This window comes from Rhea americana, unplaced genomic scaffold, assembly GCF_003343005.1.
Source record: "Rhea americana isolate MKP2758 unplaced genomic scaffold, rheAme1 scaffold_23, whole genome shotgun sequence".
In the NCBI taxonomy this organism is placed as follows: domain Eukaryota; kingdom Metazoa; phylum Chordata; class Aves; order Rheiformes; family Rheidae; genus Rhea; species Rhea americana.
In genome coordinates, this window is record NW_028186346.1 from 7,194,279 (window position 1) to 7,209,388 (window position 15,110).

Consider the following 15,110-nt stretch of genomic DNA (forward strand, 5'->3'; position numbering starts at 1 on the left):
CTCTAACTTTTACACTGCACTACACCACCTGATCTCAATTCACACCATCGAATGCAGAGCATACACTTACAACTTTGCATTCTCGTCCCATGTGCCAAAGTCAAATAACATGTTAGTATGTAAGTGGGGGGGGGAAGGCTGACAATTACCCACACCAAAGCCTTCATTCATTTTCCAGAACATATGCTCAGGAGGGAGGGGGAGAAAAAACCCTTCTCTTCAGTAAARAATCTAAGCAAGCCATTCATGAGAAGAGGTATTCTAGGTAAAAAGACTGACAAGTTGTTGTGAGTCTGTGGAAAAACTGAAAATGAATACGTAAAAGAATGTATGACTATTTTAAGGCAATTCTTATTTTCATCTCAACATCCAATACTAGACTTTCATCTGTTCCTATTTTTTGCCTTTGTAGTTATAAGCACATTTTTAATTGAGYTTTTCATGAGCAACCACCTGTGCTTGGCAGCTGAATATCTCTCTCTGCTCCTTCGATGGTATTGACTGTATTTCCGTTGACCACAATAGGTGTGCAGACACTTACTTCACGTGATTCAGCCTCTCCTTAGGTGTCTAATATTGATCTGAATTGTATCCCTTGTCAATATGTCAGTTGTTCAATCTTCCTTTGTGAACCAAGGGAGAAAAATAAACTCTCAAGGAAAATTCATCCCTTCCAAAGCATGCATAGAATAAATAAGATGAACTGCCTTCCCAATGTGCCTGCCTTTCAGACAGCACCACATAGCAAAGCAAGGTTTGCTGGCTCACTAGTTTGGAGCAGATGCACTGAATAAAACTAAACACACTTTAGATGCTGTAGTGCTTTCATGTAAGCTTAAGAACAGCTAGACAAATCCTACCCTAGAGTGTACCTGGAATGGATGGTCCTTGGTAAGAATTTCCTCTTTTGAGGTGTTATTCCATATAAATTTTTCTTGTGTTGTCCATTTGAACATGACTGAACTGCAAGAAAAGCAGTGGACATGCAAGMTTATCTCCCTTCTTTCATGCCCTCATTGACTGCTGGGAAAGCCTTTTTGCTCTTAGGGARATGCAACATCATTGCTCACAACCCATCTCTAAACATGATTTTTAGTAACTGTACTTTTGAGGGGGTGTAATTCATTTTCATCTTCTGGAACTTCTATTTCACCCCTATCCTCCCCAGGAAGCTCATTACTGTTTACTGCAATTCAGTTCCTCAATGTAGTTCAGTTTCAACGAATTCTTGGTTCCCCTTTCAAATCTTGGTCTACGACCAACTTCTATTTCAACAAATCTGGCCTCCCCATTGTTTCTCGTTCCTTTAAAGGTCTGGATAACAGCCTGTAAGACTCTTTCCCTCTTACTGACTACAGCTGCTCTACYAATTTCCTTCTCCCACCTTCCCAAATGTGATGTTCATATAATCACAGTCCCTGGTTGGTTATTTTTCTACTTCTATAAAATCTTCTTCCCTTTGCTCTGCCCTTTAACTGGGCTTCCAGTTTCATGGGTACGTATTTTTCAGTCTCGAATCCCACAATAGTGCTCCACATTGTGTTCTTAGATACTAAGTCCAAATACAGGCTGGACTCTCAAAGCCAGTAGACTTAGATAGCTAACACATGCTGAGGATCAGAAGCCTGAAGAGCAAAAATAAAAATCTGATTATACGTAGGSGTGTGGAAGATACAAAGGGCTGATCTGGTTTCTCCGTCTACAAACAACTTTTTCATCAAATACATTTAATCTGCAGGGCAGATTAAAGCGCATTGTATATGTGGCCCTTTGTTGTTACTACAAGGTAGATGTCCATTTGGGGATCCTAAGGAAGTGGCCACTTTATATTCTTAGTGGCTGGAAACCTAGGTCTCATCCAGTACAATCTCAGCTAGACATGCTCTTTCTCAAATGTCACGTCGCTCTCAGCATGTGCATGTTATATTTTTATCTTCCAGCCTCCTTCCTGGTCCTGCTGTTCCTCTCCGAGGTCACTGATGTGGTGACAYAAAGGCAGCTTCTGTGAGACCCCACCAACACAGATATATATATATATTTGCATTGGCAAATTTACACGTGCACAGAGCAGTCACTTGTCTCCTATGGAAATGCCACCTCCAAAAGAGAGCAGTGAAGGCACAGCAGCTCAATGCTGGATTCATAGCAACTCTGCAAAATTAATGTTTTCATAGACACTTCAGCAGTAGGTTTAAAGAAGCATTTGGTATACTGCTACTAAAGCACTTGACCCTAACCCCAACACTGAAGCGCATACTTTTACAAGTTCCCCAGGACTTCTACAGTCCAAAAGMAGTCCCAAGTTGAGCTCAGCTACCCACCAAAGCCCACTAAAACAGAGAGGTAACCTTAAGCGCTCTTCAAGATACACAAAATTATCTCCTACTTGGTCTCTGCGTTACCCCCTACAACTCCACAGTTGTCATGGYACCGTGGGCTGGTGGCTCCCGGGGACTGTGCTGGCCACCAGGGCCCATCCTCCCACCCCAAGGAGGCCCCCAGGGACCTTCACTTAGGGTGTCCACCAGACTTTAGTAYGGTGAAGTCTTTTTTCAAACAGCAGCCCAAAGTGGCACTGCTGCACGATGAACATCACATCTCGTCATATGTCCTCACCTCCACATCTGTGCTTGAAAAGACAGATTCCCTCGTGCATTGCATACAGGAGAAAAAAAAGGCCACAAATCAAATTTCATGGGGTGGGTAGGAGGACCCTGCTGTTGATCCCGCTCAGACCTCTATGGCATGTGGCATTTCGCTCAACAGGAAGAAAAACCTCACAGAGCAAGCAGCATCTGCAGGCCTTCTGTGACCACCAGTGCCGGGGCATATTTCAAGTGCCTGGAGCCCAGTCTCACTGGCAAAACTGTGAATTCACAGCACACTGAGAGTGAGAGATGAATGAAACAAAGGAACAATGCTCAAAAATTAAAAAGAACTCTTGAAGTCTTTCAAAGTCTTCACAATTTATTGTCACTCACTGATTAATAAGTCAAAACAGTCGTATAACTCATTAGCCTGTAAAATAGATAACATATTTAGTGAAGATGAAGATGATATACATCATTTCTGAAGTGGAAAGTTTAAAAGTAGAGTCCTGGCTGTGCCGAGCTTGCAGGAATTTTATAACTGATCCCTGCAGCACAAGATTTCCCTGTCCCACTTGTTCATATAGATGCTGAATTCCCCACTTTGCACTTGTGTGCCTTTCCCTACACTAACCCAAGCGTGCTTCAAATCCACAAACAAATTCAAAGAGCAAGAATGTACTCAATATACATCATGCCTGCCACTGCAGGCATCCCCCACAATGTGAATTATAGTTGCACAAGTCTATAATTTCTAGCAATGAACAAACAAAAAAAAAATATTTCTGGTATGGTTAGGAAACAGCCCTGTATCCTGTGTCTCGTTCCAAAGCACAAAAATGAATTCTTTTTTGTTCTTATCGGACAAATGCAATTTCCCTAAAACTGCCACAAACAAAAAGCAAAAACCTRATATTACAATAAAATAAACAGCAGGCTCTACCAGCATGGAATCTCACATACAAAAGGAATTTATTTAAAGAAAAATGACAAACTGATAGTGTATATATTTTTGTGTAGGAAACTTGTGGTGGCTTAATAGATCAAGCTTATAATAGATCAAGSTTGCATAACATCCAGAAAAGTAGTATAAAATGTAGTTATTTTATTGAATGTCCCAAGAACAATTTTAATAAAACTTATACTAACTGTAATAGAATAATCTCTGTAATTTGTTACCGTGTAAATTACTGCTGCTAAGTTGGCAGGCAGTAATTTTTTAATCCAAAGTGGTCAAATTGTTTTGATTTATATGACTGTACTCTTTTCATGCAACCGCTGTTGAATAGCAATTATTTCACACATGATACTTAGCTTAAGACCCAGGACAATTGGCCTCTCACTTGAAACACTTGTGGCTCAAAAAGCCTGGATCATTTCACTGTTTTTCTGATCCCCTATCACTAAAATTGGGGACAATCACCCTTTCATACAGTTTAAATTAAGAATTGTTTGCAAATGTGAGGTGCTTTGAAACTCATAACGCTAAGCGTTACTGCACATTGAAATTGCAGGTAACATAAAGAGCTTTCACATATCTTCATAAATGCACTCCTCCTTATCTCAATTTAGATAAAAGGACCATTTACTTGGACACATAAAAGGTTCTAACTACAACTGCTGTATAAAAAAGAAAAACTAAATAGACATGTGCTAGACGTTTTTCACTGCATACTTGAAAAGTCACSGTCAATGCAAGGAGTTTAGCTGCTCTGTGTGGACAAAGACAACCACCCATAACAAATTCTAACAATCTGAAATCRCAAAAGCAGACCTGCATTCAGGAGTCCAAGCCTGAAATATCTGCACAAGATTTTGGGCAGATTAGAGAGGTATTAGATCAGTTTCTTGTCTGAACCACAAATTGACCTGTTTAATAATGTTGCCTCCTCTCTGTACATTCACAGCAAAGCAGCACTTCTGATTCCTCTTAGCGTGCCTGTCTAGTGCTGGTATCAATGCAAATGCAAGGTGGCAAAAGTTAGCTCCACTTAGTCACATCTGAATTGCGAGGTAGGTTCAGGAGGTACGGAGTGCTTCCCTCTCTCTCACCTCCCCTTCTCGCAGCAACATCCTTGGTCCAAACCCCCAGCCTGCTTCCCAGTGGAGGAAGGAGGGTTGATAGGAGCAGAGAGGAGGGTAGGTATCCACTTCCCACCCCAGTGTGCTGTCTGACACAGCTAGGATACACGCTCGGAAGCTCAGAGCTTCCACATATCTGATGTGGACCAGAGTCAAAGCACTAGGTGTTGCACAACCAGGGATAAATGCACACATTTAAACACGCAGTCCCTGTAAAACTCCACCTACTGATGAGGGCACAGGTTTGCATATGACAAGGTTGCAGGACGAAGCCCTACAGGCAACTCGGTGATATTCTCGTTGTTGTTATTTGCATTACAGCAGTGATTTTGACAATGATCAGATAGTGCCTTGCACTGCACATTGTGCAGATACACGAGATGGCAATTTTCCATCAAAGAAAATTTTATGTTCTAAATTTAAACAAGACCCATTTAATAAAAAAGCAACAGAGCGATGTGGTCAAAGAGTCTCCTTTGCCCCATCGCAATGATTCCAGATTGCCTCAATGGAAGCAAAGACAATCAACAGCTTTGCCTTAATCCTTCGTATGTTATGTTAGGGAATTTGTAACTATGATTCTATTCCCAGAACTTCTATTCTTATAACTTTCTGTAAGAAAACAAAACAGAATGTCCCTAAAGACAAATTAATTAAAATGGAAATTCTTCACCTAYTATATAGAAACACTGCAGGCTAGGATGAAGGAAAAAAGTTCAGAGCTGAGGATAATGTCCACAGCAACTGTTGAGATTGACTGTGCTGCTTAAAAGAAAAAGAAATGCAAGACTCACACAAAGAAAAAGTAAAAAATTATTTTTTCCTATTTTCCAATGGATTTCTGCTACAGTTTAATATTGATTCTTATTTTTTTAACAGTTGGATACAGCATACTAYACAACTTGGTTTCAATGCATTGCTCAGTAGAAACTGCTGGTCTCCATTATATTACTGAACCTTACAGAGGCACAGTTAAATGCCATGTAAATAACAAGCCACAGTACATTTCACCAGATGGCAGTTCAAAGACTCACATAGGCATCCAGAAAACCTACAAAGATAGCATTCCTAATGAGAATACCAAGGACACCTCTAGAGGCAGTACAAATATTAACAGCAATACAGGAAAACAACTGAAAAGGGAGCAGGTCTGATTTGTCACTGAACTACTGCAGTTTCACATAACTGTAATTCCAGTGATTTTCCCAGGAATCAGTTCAACTGAGCGTCAGTGTAGAGAGCTAACGTGGCTTTGGGCAGGGTAACACAGCAATGAATCAGATTCTCTACCAACTGTTATCACAGATTTCTTCTTGCCTAAAAACAGGAGCAAATACTACATGTCTTTGAAAATAATTTTTGAAGGAAACTGATATCTTTATAGTGAACAACACACATAAAGAAAAGAGATTAAAATGTTGCCCAAGGCCAAAAGAAAGCCAAAAAAGATGCCTTCATTAAAAACATCATAACATGTAGGATAAATTTAGGAAGAGAAAGAGCTGCCTTGCAAAGCAGCCACATGCATAAACTCCAAGAGTCCATCAGCTCAGATGTGGAGGTGGACACCACTACAGCCTCCCTGGGCAAGAGCTGCATCATATATATGTATATATATATGTATAAAAAAAAAGAAAGAAAAAAAAAGAAAAGCCCACCACCAACAGAAAACCTGACCTAGTACACCAAACAGGCTAGCTATAAGCCACTACAGCCTCCAGCTTACTAGCTGGCTAAAGCACAAGTATCATCTCCTGTCAAGGCAGGAGGCTGCCCAGATCATCACCAACAGTGACCCTGAGGGCACTCACCTTCTCCTTCGTCTGCTCGCAAACACAGATCTAAGATTTACCTTTCTTGTCCTCATTGAGCTCCTCCAAGACCTTTTTATTATTATTATTATTATTATGATCATTATTTGTCTAGATACTTGAATGAAGAATTTCTGATAGCTCATCTCAGCTCTGCTACAACTAAAATGCTCATTTCTAAAGTGTGCTGATGAAGACGAGTTTTCAACAGAATGTTGTAAAAGCAAATATCCGAGCTTAACCTGAGCAAATATCCTACAAAAATCTTTGTAGGGGCATTTCTGACTTGAAATCAAAGCCAGAGTACTAACCTTATACTTAAAAATTCTGGAAATAAACCATAGCTAGGTAAGGTAAAATAAAAAAAAAGAAAATAAATTATACAGTTAATTCATCCCTCAGTTAAGCACAGAGTTCTCTCAAAAAGTGAAACTGAACTGTCAGCCAAACAAACACAACATAGTTTTTCATTTTTTTCTATGCAAATGTGAAGTATTTCTGATACTAACTAGTAAATATCAAAAAAGGCCTGTAAAATGTAATACATATTCAGCAAGTAGAAATGGAAGTTATAAAGCTTTTCTACTTTTATTCAGAAAGTGCCAAGAAAAAATAAAATCCACTTATACATAATGTACTACGGTATTTCTACACAATAGAAAAGTATTCTTCTGCTAAATCCCTACTTTATATTATGCTTCAAGCCCCAAGATAATGAGCTGGTATCAGCTGTATCCTTTAACTTACTTTGAAAAAAATATAGCTCTCAGTGCTATTTTTTACTGCAGAAATATAGCCTAGTGCGTACCTGTCTTAAGAGTAAAAAGTTGCTTTTCTGGTTCATTCACTGTCTAAATAATTAAAAAAAGATGTACAGGCAAACAAACTTGGAGGCATATGCATACTGGCATAAAAATAACATGCTCACTATTTTCAGTCAGTTTTATTTCAGTAAGTAGCTTGAAGTTACAAACCAAGATGGTAAATACAGAAAAATATTTTGCTGAGGACACAGACAAATACTATTGGGAATCAATAACCCTGAGAAAATTCCCTGGTAAATGCATATAAGTAAAAACCTTTATAGTTTTGATCTATATCATGACTTGATTCTTGAGAAATTAAGTGGGAAAAAAAGTCCCAGATACTCAGCTAGGTTTCAGAAGGCCTCGTATCATCTTTGCTGAAGCTTGGGTTTTTACTAGCATTTGACTTAACTAGTTAGAAAACTATCTGTGAACTATCTGTGATAGTTTTTAAGGCCACGAGGGCTATGCTACAAATCCTAATCCTCTCTCTGAGTGCAACAACAGAGGAGAAAGACTAAAGGAAGAAAAAAATTATGCTACCTTTGGTCATAGTTAGCAATAAAGACCTAAAATGCATAGGACGTGGGTGCTTACTCCTTACTCCTTTAAGATGCATAAACATTAACAGCTTACCCACCAACTCAGGTGCTTGGTAGTAGATGCTATTACAAAGTGCTTTAGAAGTGATTAGATAAATAAGCTCCAAATTCAGTGTGGTGTGGGACACAAAAGCATCAGAATAAACATTTGTAGAACTGGCCTGTATTCAGGTCAGTTAGGCAGCTGTTGATGCATGGGGTACTTAAACTCACTTGAAGCTAGTTACCACTCTGCTGTACTCCAGGGACCAATGCAAATGCTCTCTGTGAAGGAGAAAGAGCTGCAGAAAGGAAAAATTATTTTGAAAACAATGAGGAAGGCCATTTGACGCAAGGATATCAGCTATTCATAAATACAATATATACTCTGTATTCACTATCATTCTAGTATACTAGTAATTTAACTAGTACAGAGGTATTTGTTTTCAACAAAGAGGAAAAATAGCATTTGTAAACCTAAAGATTTGACTTGATGTACACAACGGAATTGTCATAAACCTAAAAGTTGTGTTTGAACTCAGGGCACAAACATTTCCAAATGAAAGCACAGCCTCTTAAGAACTTTTTTTTTTTTTTTCCCCGTCTGCTGATCTTTCAGCTATTTGGAGTCTTTCATTTATTCTTTTCAAATTTGAATTTTTTGCTTTCTAATCAAGTTCAAGAAACATTGCAGTAATTCAATGGTTAAGTCACAAAAGAGGAAAACCAGAGAACTTCGATCCTGTTTCTCATCAGCTGTCAACACATCCTACGCCCTTACACTAAAAAAATTCATTTTTCTGCAAGTCTTTACTGAAAAATGGGACCAGTCAGGGCTAGGGGGTTTTATACAGAAAGTACTGTTTGTCTACAAATATTAGCCAAAAGATATTTCTTAAGAATAAATAGGTGACATTATAACTGATTATGCATTTCTTGTTCTTTTAAAATAGCACTTTCCAAAAAAGCAAAATAAAAGATATTAAAAGTGTTCTGTTCTGTACAYGAACTAAGAGAATTAATAGGCTACAAAAACTGGGAAGCACATAGCYATATTTTAAATAAGGATTTGTTGKTGGTGKTTTTTTTTAATGATTCCTTGATCAAAATGCTGTCTGAAATTCATACATTTCAGATAATGCCTGTTTGTAGAATTTGACTTTTTAGCAGTGGTAGTATGGGAGAGCAGAGTGTGCATGTTTCMAAGGCAGCAGTAATCTGGCCAATCTAACAAAATAATAAAATAATAAAACATAAAATAATAAAATTAACAAAAAAAAAAATTTTCTAACAAAATGAAAACTGTTTCAGTTGTGGTAATGCTGTCAGGTAAATACATCTTTATGATTACAGCACACACTCTCTACTCAAATAGCTAGCACCTTTTTGAGCTTTTGGCTTTTTAGGCAGATGCATAACGAAAGGATACTTTTGGTTCTCAGAACTGCATCCAAAATCAAACAGAAGAATGAGGTGCCAGCTAATCCAAGCCTCACTTCTCAAAYAGTCATTTGTGTTTGAGTGTCACGTTAAAAATGTATAGTCTGGAGAAAGAGGGAAATAGATTTCAGTCATGTTGCTAGGTGCATGTGTGATCATGCACACAATAAATTCTAAAAATTTTCAAAGCCATCTTCAAAACGAATCCATGAATGTAATCCAATTACGTGAAACAATGGATATGGAGATCCAAAAAAAATCTTAGAGGAAGAACAAGAATAACGTAATGTAATGTAAGCTCCCATATTTCTTGTGATATCTCAGTGCCGAATCACAGGACACCTCATAATGTTATAACCTTAACCTCCGTAAGGACAGTTCAGTAGAAGAGGCTTTCTGTCTTGAGCAGTGACAGAATGGAGCACAAGGAGTGAGATGTGCTTATCTTTTCTGCCTCTCTTGTCCTTCTCAAAAGACTGAGGGAGATTCCAGACGAACCTGCCAACAACGCAAGGGTGGCCAGAGACTTTCTTGACCCTTCCAGTAACAACTTTCTTCAACAGCAGCATTGCTTCCTGCGCTTATTCTGGAGCCTAAGAGCTTTGAAATCATAAGGGACTGTCAGATTAAATGGGCAGTGTCACAAACTAGTCAACATGAAAAAGCTAAGGAATCTTTGTAGTCTTTGTAAGTAGGGCAGAGATGTCTGAGTCACCTGATAAGCATCAACTTCCTTATTTCTTTGAAAATAATAAATCAAATGGCGTTAACTGTCAGACTGACCACCATAAACCAGAAAGCTCTAGTAAGCTGGGGTGTGTATTGCAGTTCCTTCCTCTCCCAGAAAGGCCAGTAGGAGTCCTGGGGATCCTACAAGCCAAACCTACAAGCCAAACCTACAAGCCAAACCTACAAGGAAGAATCACTAGTGAGCTACAGTAAACGTTCCAGTTGCAAGGGGAAGAGGGATGTGGAATAGCCTAAGACTTCTAGAATTTCACACTCTTGTCACGGACAGGAAAAAAGGAGAGACATACAAAACAATTTCGCTGTCCAAAGAATATGTAAAATATGAAATAAATGCAAGAAATCCAGGACATTTTCATTGTCAAAAATGCAGTTCTGACAAGAGAACTGAAAACATTGCCTTAACAATTTCCATTCTATTAAGAACATCTGAAAACCCGCAGCACACTGCAGAGAATATGTGCTAAGGGTTAGGCAAAGATGCTGATGACAGCAAGTTATTAAAAACTGCCACTGCTTCCATACATGGGAAATGACAGACAACTCATTAAGTCCATAGGTTTGCTCAGCTGTGATGAAACTGAATGGGGAAATTAAACACAGACAAAATAAAAAAAACAATGATATTCAATTTTTCATGGTCAATCCCYGGCACTTAGAACCAGTCCCTCTACAGAGGTCTGATAATCAAAACACAATCGACCTCTAGATTCTCTAAAAAGCAACCCCTTCCCTGCAAAACTTAATGTAAGCCCAACTTTTTTCTTCTTACTTCGGAGCCTTTTACTAAGTTGCAGKTTTTTCTCTACTATAGAAAGAGTTAAATATAACTTCTTAATAATTTTAGTGACTTGGCAGACTTGTTCATCTCCTAGAGCTTTAAATAAGAAATACAATGCAATAGTCATGGTACAGCTGAAAGAATTAACAAAACCTTTCAGTTTCACTTAACTTTTGCTAGAAGTAGACAATATCCAATACAGAAAATTTCATTGACCTGAATGTCCCATCACTGTTTCTGACCCTGACTATTTCTGATGCAGAATGCAGCTGCCATGGACTCACAGAAGCTTATCAGGTTAGTGAAAATAAATGCTTTGCTACATGAGTAAGTTGCAAAGCTGCTGCAAAACTAAGGCCATCTCACAAAATATTTCACTGATACATAATACAACTGTGTATACACTACCGTATCTGCACATAAAACTTGTTCAGTCTATATCAAGTATGGTTTTCCTTGAAAATGGACTACATAAAGAGCAATATGAAGGTACAATAGTACAAAGAACCACAATATTCGCCAGATAGAGAAGTCCACCTACCATGTGAGTATCCAGGCAAGGACTGATTCCCGTTTGATTGGGTCTTCCCTGCGACTTTGTGTACATTAAAACACATGTGAGTATTCCCAAGAATTGCCTAGCACGAGGGAAGTGCTAGTAGCTTTTTGCAATTGTGCTTAGTAAAAGAAGTAGTAACAAAGACAGTCTTATTTTCTTTAGAATAACAACAGGAATAGAAATCTTATCATTGTCACATACAGTGAACAAGAACACTTGAATACCAGGATGGTAAAAAGGTCACAACCCATGTGTGCCGAAGCAGGAAAGCAAAAGGTTCATAGCTTTTTCAAACCCATCAAGGAATACAGCAGTAGTCTTTGAAGGAGGGGTGCAAGGTTACTATGCTAGGACCATGGGCAGGACAGTGGGGTCCTAAGCCCCAGACTCCTGAGGCTTTTAATGGTCTTTTAAGGAATGATGCATGTGCTTTTGAAGGCATGAAAAAGAGTGGATTGTCTATGGGAAAGGAAGAGTTAACAGCAACCCGGGCTCTGAGGAATGCTGGGCAGCCAGCAGGCAGCGCGTGCAAGCATGTGAAGATAAGAGCAAGGCATTAGGGGAGGAAAACAAATGCTRCTGGGATCATGCTAGGGAATTCAGGGCCAGGGAATGCACCTTTGCTGCAGAATGGCTGGAAACAGCTGTAGCAATGAAAGTATGGTAAGGATGGTAGGAGAGACTAAGAAAAGAAGTTTTGGATATAAAATAATGTGGTAGGGAGAGTAGAATTAAAATGTGAGTTGGCTCAAGCTAAAGCAGCTGTTATAATGGTGCTGATGAAACCTGTAGAAGAGGAGACGGGGGATGAGAAGCACAACTTCTATAAGAAGGTAACTGAGAAGCTTAAACAGAAGTCACCAAGTAAAAGCACAAACTGGAAGAGAGCAAAATAGGATTCTGAGGATCAGCACAGAGACATTTGGGGTGATCCCAATCCACCCATGCCTGCTTCAAGTGAGAGGAAATTGTAGAGTATAGACCCCAGAGTCCATATGTCCCTCTGCATATGCAGGCATATGAACAAGTGCTATATATTGTAAATATAGCAGGGCAGGGAACAGTGCAAGAGAAAGGTGCTGAATGAAATGCAATTGGATACGACTCAGGTCTGAGCTCTAGCTAAAGATCTGGGACTTTTGAATGGCAATAGCTGTGTGGAGTGGCTGGAGGCTTAAGAAGCACTGGCTGCTTTAATCAATGCTGGTCAAAATCATGTGGCTAAGGCAGTCTGTATAGCCACCAAGTGCTGAATCCCCAGAAACCCCAGCCAACGGGAATTACAGGCTACCCTGGCTACAGCCAGTGTTCAGATGTGTTAAGGCTGCTGGAATATCGTCTGTGGAGCTTCACTTGGGGAAAAAAAAAAAAAAAAAAAACACAGATGAGGGCCCAGAGTCGCATACTGTTAGAAAACAGTTACTGTCTGTAGTTGTTCAACTGGTGCTGGAGGGAGGTTGGCCTCCATAGCTATATAGCACTGAAGGGTTCACTTGCCCATTGCAAGTGACTATGAGATCTCTGAATCCTGCTATTATAAACTGTGTGGATTTAGAAGGGCAGGCTAGGAGGGCTGGAGAGTCTCCATGAAGGAAAAGAACTTAAGGACTGTAATCAAAAAGGACAAGGCAAAAAATACATACAGATATTGTGTATATAGGCCTGAAGGCAAGCAAGCCCAGGCCCTGGAAGTTGAGGACAAGGTGGACCCCTGAAATTCTGGATATAGGGCTTGCTTACAGGAAGACACAGAGGTTTTTTATTTTTATTTTTCCAGGAGTGCTGGCTGAATCATAGAGATGGCATTTGAAGCAGAACAGGAATAGAATTTGGAAGGAAAATGGAGAGCACAGGAGAAGATACAGCCAAGTGGAATAAGAAACCACTTACTATCTTTATGCATAGACTGGCAGAACTGTATGCTAGAAATGAAAGAGAGGATCCCAACAGCCAGGCAGTGAAACCAGGGCAGGTGATCTCTGGCTGTAGGAAAACACCTTCAGTCCCACTGGTTGAAGAGCAGTCAGGCTTAAAGATTAGAGGGATCCACTCCCCTCTGCTTTCTGGGAAAAAGAGATGAAAGTATAATTACACAGGGGAGGCTAATAGTACCCATCTTAGTGGAGCAGTTGCAAATTTAATGTAAAACTCCACCTTGTTAACAGAGTCTGGTGCCGTATTGGACGTTTTGAAGCATGATGGAATGGGGGTGGTATTACTGTATTCAGCAACACAGGAGAAAAAGTGGCATTTTAGGCAAAGTTCTCGGATTAGGAAATGGCCTTATTCTGCATCAGGCTAACAATTGGTTGTGCGGGGGCCACGCAGAAACAGAAAGAGTCGTAATAACCTTGGTTACACAATGGTGAACACAATGAAGCCCCAGAACACCTGAAACACCTCCGGTGAGTGGCAAGAGAAGCTTCTACACATGTGTTCCCAAGATAAGGCGGAGTGTGGAAAGATTAATACACTTGCTTTAATAACACGATCTGGTCCAAAGCCACAAAAACAGTATAAATATCCAAGTGAAGCAGAGGAAGGATTGCTGCCCGCTATTATTAGCCTGGTGGATTAAGGAGCACTAGTTCAACAAGTCGGTTTATATAAGTTACCAATGTGGCTGGTATCAAAAACTCATGGAAAAGATGCGGAGTCTGGATTTCAGGATAACAAACRCTGTAGCTCTACAGACAGCAGCTACTGCTGCTAAAAAAACCAAAGCATAGAGCCACAGAAGAACAGGAAGCAAAGCAGTTTTCCTTGATGGACCTAGCAATTTCTGCTCTTTATTTTTTCCTTTTTTTCCCCCATTATTCTAGCAGAGGTGTGTTGCTATAAGTTTGCTCCTATGAATTTCACATGAATTCCCCAAAAGATTCACAGTGGTCCTGCAGACTGACAAGAACAGATCACCTAAATGTGGGATAAGTTAATCCATAARTTAAGGAAAAATATAATATCAGGTTGGAATAGGATATCATAGATGCTGTACTAATCACTAAATATTACTTTTCTCATTCAAAATCTGTACTTTTTGATAACTAGGGAAGATTTTATGTTATTTTTTTCATAAACACATAGAATTATGTGTTAGGTTAATGAGCAACAAGAGATACAGAATTCAGCAGAGTCCATAACTCCTGTTACTGTTAAAAGGATTTAATGTACGTTTTAAAAGAGCAATAAAAACCTTAACAACACTTGAAATCTAAGGACATCTAAATCAATATTCAAAATTACTACTTGTGTTTACAAGCAGAAACAGACTAGGCTTTTAAATAGCAAATTGTTTAAAACTCCTTTTTCCAAATTATATACATAATGAAAATTCCATTTTCCAGACCTTTTTTCAGTATAATAGGCAGCAGCCTTAGATCACTTTTTTATCACGAGATGCTGATACCAGAAGATGCATTATGCCGCAATAGGGTATTGAAAATAACAAATTAGCTTTTTCTAAAGCAATTGGAGCTACAGTGATATGAACACCTGCTTGAACCCCTGCAAACTACTCTAGTAACTGCATTCCCAGAACTGTTTTGCGTGGAGTGCCAAACAGGACACTCACAGCAGACTGGCTAGAAGGCTGCTACATCACTTATTCTAAAATCCACATACAATTTTAGGCTAAGCTTTAATGAGCACTGTTTCTCTTTTTGAGATTTTTCTTCTTTTTTCACTAARCTGAAGGAGAGCAGAGTCTCTGCTAAGT

General features: G+C 39.2%; 1 protein-coding gene across 3 annotated transcripts in view; it reads right to left on the reverse strand.

The window, feature by feature from the left end:
• FGF14 (fibroblast growth factor 14) overlaps positions 1-11,630 on the reverse strand; it is a 243,346-nt gene extending 231,716 nt beyond the window's left edge. Inside the window, exon 1 of one of the 3 annotated variants that reach the window (XM_085306010.1) lies at positions 11,378-11,630. In XM_085306010.1, the coding sequence (XP_085162136.1) occupies positions 11,378-11,443 (66 nt within the window). In that variant the 5' untranslated portion in view covers positions 11,444-11,630. The remainder of the gene's footprint in view (positions 1-11,377) is intronic. The other 2 variants (XM_085306008.1, XM_085306009.1) reach the window with 2 other exon arrangements.
• Between the last annotated feature and the right edge of the window lie 3,480 nt (positions 11,631-15,110).